Source organism: Condylura cristata, unplaced genomic scaffold (assembly GCF_000260355.1).
Source record: "Condylura cristata isolate star-nosed mole 26May11 unplaced genomic scaffold, ConCri1.0 scaffold00034, whole genome shotgun sequence".
NCBI classification, from domain to species: domain Eukaryota; kingdom Metazoa; phylum Chordata; class Mammalia; order Eulipotyphla; family Talpidae; genus Condylura; species Condylura cristata.
The window spans coordinates 2,569,497-2,573,892 of record NW_004567135.1 but is presented as its reverse complement, the minus strand read 5'-3'; the positions used below and the strand labels follow the sequence as shown (position 1 = coordinate 2,573,892).

Sequence of the window (4,396 nt, the reverse complement as noted above, 5' to 3'; positions counted from 1 at the left end):
CCCCGCGCCCCGCGGGGGTCTGACGCCTCTGCCTCCTGGTGCCCAGTGCGGACCTGCCCCCTGGACGAGTTCCAGTGCAACAACACCCTCTGCAAGCCGCTGGCCTGGACGTGCGATGGCGAAGACGACTGTGGGGACAACTCCGACGAGAACCCCGAGGAGTGCGGTGAGGCCTGCGGGCGGGACGGAGGCCAGGCGTCGGGGCGGGCGGGGTCCCCGGCCCGGGCCCGGACCTCACCGTGCTGAGTCCCGTCTCCCCACGGCGCAGCCCGGTTCGTCTGCCCGCCGAACCGACCCTTCCGTTGCAAGAACGACCGCGTGTGCCTGTGGGCTGGGCGCCAGTGCGACGGCACGGACCACTGCGGGGACGGGACCGACGAGGAGGACTGTGGTGAGTGGGGCAAGGGGGGGCAGCCTGGGCGGGGCGGGGCCTCCGGGTGGCCGCGGGAGCCACGTCTGGCGGTGGGCGCCCAGGAAGACGAGGGCCCGCCTGGGGAGGAGGACGCCTCTGGGAGAGGCCCCGGTGCCCGAAGCCTGGCGGCGGGGCTGGAGCCTGCCCCAACCGGCAAAGGCTGCGGAGCAGGCCTGGGCCACGGCCCGGGGACAGGCCAGCGTGGTAAGCCCGGCCGCCCTCCGCAGAGCCCCCAACGGCGCAGCCGACACACTGCAAGGACAAGAAGGAGTTTCTGTGCCGCAACCAGCGCTGCCTGCCCTCCTCTCTGCGCTGCAACATGTTCGACGACTGCGGGGACGGCTCAGACGAGGAGGACTGCAGCATCGGTGGGCGGGGCCGGCCAGCAGGGGCGGGGCCGGTGGCTGGGGGCGGGGCCGGCGTGAGCCTCCCTTCTCTGTCCCCCTGCAGACCCCAAGCTGACCAGCTGCGCCACCAACGCCAGCCTCTGCGGGGACGAGGCGCGCTGCGTGCGCACCCAGAAGGCCGCCTACTGCGCCTGCCGCGCCGGCTTCCACACCGTGCCCGGCCAGCCCGGGTGCCAGGGTAGGCAGGCGGACCGGGGCGGGGGTGGGCCCACGGGGCGCCCCTGACCCTCCCTGTCCCCCCAGACATCAACGAGTGCCTGCGCTTTGGCACCTGCTCGCAGCTCTGCAACAACACCAAGGGCGGCCACCTGTGCAGCTGCGCCCGCAACTTCATGAAGACGCACAACACCTGCAAGGCCGAGGGTAGGGGCCTCCCCGGCAGACGCGGCCCAGGAGGGCGCTGGCCCTCGACACGCTCACCCAGCCTGGCGCCCCAGCACAGGGCTGGCAGCTGCGGGGGCCCACGGGAGTTCGGGGGCAGGGCAGCCCAGAGCGCCACACCCCCCCCCCGTCCCCCCACTGCGGGAGGAGGCTCTGGACCCCCAGCGCCACACTCAGCCTCCTGTGCCCCTGCGTATGCTGAGCGCACTTTTTTCTCAGCTCTGCGAGGCGTGATTGATAAAGCTGTCACGTTTAATGTGGACGAGGTGACGACTTGGTACACGTCTCTGGTGAAAGGGCCCCTGTCCAGTTAATTAACACCCCATCAGCCACTTGCTTGGGGTGTTTTGGTGGTTTTTTTTTTTTTTTTGGTGAGAACATGTAAGTTCTACTCTGTGCTTTGTACAGACACCTCGCAAATACCGTGTACGTGCCTGTGCACACGCGTGTCGCTGTGTGCACCCCCAGGGCAGCTTGTCCCCAGCCCCCGCACCTGCCTGCCCCTGCACGCCAGCCTCCTTGCCCCCCTGTGCACAGAGCCTGCAGCGTGCAGCAGAGGACAGGGCGGGGCCGGCCGGGAGTCCAGCAGGCACATGGCCCTGGGCTGCAGAGGCCAGCACACTCGGTGCCGCCCAGCCCCGGCTGGAGCCCTGGAGCCCAGCACAAAAGCGTGAGAGCAGAGGCTTCCAGCTGGACCACAGGGTCTGCGGGAAGGAGGCCGCCCGGACACGCCCCCAGCGCCAGGTGCGGCGCCCAGCCGGCCTGGACGCGCCCCGACGCTGGGCCTGCCACCCCACAGGCTCCGAGTACCAGGTCCTGTACATCGCCGACGACAACGAGATCCGCAGCCTGTTCCCTGGGCACCCCCACTCGGCGTACGAGCAGGCCTTCCAGGGGGACGAGAGTGTCCGCATCGATGCCATGGACGTCCACGTCAAGGCCGGCCGTGTCTACTGGACCAACTGGCACACGGGCACCATCTCCTACCGCAGCCTGCCGCCTGCCGCCCCTCCCACCACCTCCAACCGCCACCGGCGGCAGATCGACCGGGGCGTCACCCACCTTAATGTGAGCGTCCGCCCGGGTGGCCCGACAGGCCCGGCTTGTGGGGGGCGCCAGCGTCTGGAGACGCTGGGCGGGGCAGAGGGCGAGCCTGAGGGCGCGGGCAGTGAGGATGGTGCGGGAGGCAGAACGCCAGGCCCCCGGAGGTCAGGACCCCGCGGTTAGCCCCACCATGTTGCAGCCCCAGGCGGGAGCCACACCCACGCCGGCGGCACTGTGCCCCGAGTCTGCTGAGCCCACTCGGCTGACCGGCTGACCGCTAGGGCCCCGCCTAGAGCCTCTGCAAGGCAGGGCGGTGCTGTCAGCCCAGCCCAGGTGGCAGCGGGGCGCGGCCCTGAGATCGCATTGAGAGCGCCAGAGTCGGACGCTTCAGTGGGGGCGGGGGCGGGCGCGGCGCGGGGCGGGCAGACGCAGGGCGGTAGCCCCTGAAACCGTGACCCCCGTTCAGATTTCAGGGCTCAAGATGCCGAGGGGCATCGCCGTGGACTGGGTGGCTGGGAACCTGTACTGGACCGACTCGGGCCGGGACGTGATCGAGGTGGCGCAGATGAAGGGCGAGAACCGCAAGACGCTCATCTCCGGCATGATCGACGAGCCGCACGCCATCGTGGTGGACCCGCTGAGGGGGTGGGCAGGCCCGCGGCCGCGTGGCTCGGGGCGTCCCCGGGAGGGGTGCCGGCATCTCCACGCCACCTTCCTCGCTGGGCCAGGTGGCGGTCAAGTCCTCTCAGCCCCCCCGGGCCTTCCCGGCTCCCCCACCCCCCCAGACCCAGGCCACCTGGGACAGGGACCCCAGCCGGTCTGACCACCGCTGGCCAAATCCAGCAGCCAAATTCTGGGCCTTTCCGCCCTGGGGGTGGCTCTGCGCTCCATGCTGCCGTCAGCACATGGGGCCGGGGCAGGCCAGGAAGCCGACCCGCCGGCTCTCCGGAGGAGGCAGAAGACCCACCTCGATGGCCGCAGCCCCTGCCGGCCCCCTCGGTGCCTCCTCCGGCGCCCTGCTCCTCGCCACCTCACTGCTTCTCCCTCCCCAGCACCATGTACTGGTCGGACTGGGGGAACCACCCCAAGATTGAGACGGCGGCCATGGACGGGACCCTGCGGGAGACGCTGGTGCAGGACAGCATCCAGTGGCCCACAGGTCTGTGCGGCGGGGCGGGGCGGGGCCGCGGGCCCAGGGAGGCCGGCCCGGGAGGCCCTGGAAGCGCAGGCGGAGCCTTCTGCCCGGGGTGGCGGGCCTGGGGGGCCGCTGAATCCTCACGGCTCTGCCCGCCGCAGGCCTGGCGGTGGATTACCATAACGAGCGGCTGTACTGGGCAGACGCCAAACTCTCGGTCATCGGCAGCATCCGGCTCAACGGCACGGACCCCATCGTGGCGGCTGACAGCAAACGAGGTCGGTGTCCAGCGGCAGCCTCGGCCGGGCCTGGCCTCAGGCCTCCATGCGCCCCACTTTCTCTGGGCCTCCCCAGGCCCCGCCGTCCTGCCTCTCAGGCCTCTGTCGCTGGACGCCCCTGGCCCCAGCCTGCAGGCCCGAGGGCCACTCTGACCCACTGGCCCGAGTGTTTGCTCCTTCTCCCGATGAGTGTCGGCCGCCTGAGGGCAGTGCGGTCACAGGAGAAACTCAGCGAGTGTGGGGAGAGGGCGCAGAGGCCCGTCCTGACCCCAGGGCTCGGGGTGATAGGCCCTTTCGCCAGTCGTGTCCACAGAGGAGCAGCGGGCAGGGGCCTGGTGCGGGGCTGGTGTCCTGGGGGCCGGTGGTGCTGGGGGCCAGGCCCGAGCCCCTCGCGGTCCCCGTCCGCCCCCAGGCCTGAGTCACCCGTTCAGCATCGACGTCTTTGAGGACTACATCTACGGCGTCACCTACATCAACAACCGGGTCTTCAAGATCCACAAGTTCGGACACAGCCCCTTGGTCAACCTGACGGGAGGCCCGAGCCACGCCTCCGACGTGGTCCTGTACCACCAGCACAAGCAGCCCGAAGGTGGGCCGCGGGGGCGCGGGGGCGGGGGCCGGGGCCGAGGGACCATGAGCTAGGTGCTCCTCCTGCTGCTCTGCAATAAAGGCTTGGTCAATCGCCCCATCTCTCCAAGTCTCCCTTGCGCCCCGGGGGGTGTGCGATTCTGGGGGTGGG

The 4,396-nt window shown here is 70.6% G+C and overlaps 1 protein-coding gene across 1 annotated transcript in view; it reads left to right on the top strand.

Moving 5' to 3' along the window:
* Positions 1–4,396, top strand: part of LRP1 (low density lipoprotein receptor-related protein 1) — a 66,782-nt gene that overhangs the window by 59,198 nt on the left and 3,188 nt on the right. The window contains exons 54-63 of the mRNA XM_012732281.1: positions 47–166; positions 269–391; positions 640–780; positions 863–997; positions 1,063–1,182; positions 2,000–2,268; positions 2,711–2,889; positions 3,297–3,403; positions 3,541–3,657; positions 4,070–4,267. Coding sequence (XP_012587735.1) covers positions 47–166; positions 269–391; positions 640–780; positions 863–997; positions 1,063–1,182; positions 2,000–2,268; positions 2,711–2,889; positions 3,297–3,403; positions 3,541–3,657; positions 4,070–4,267 — 1,509 coding nt within the window. The remainder of the gene's footprint in view (positions 1–46; positions 167–268; positions 392–639; positions 781–862; positions 998–1,062; positions 1,183–1,999; positions 2,269–2,710; positions 2,890–3,296; positions 3,404–3,540; positions 3,658–4,069; positions 4,268–4,396) is intronic.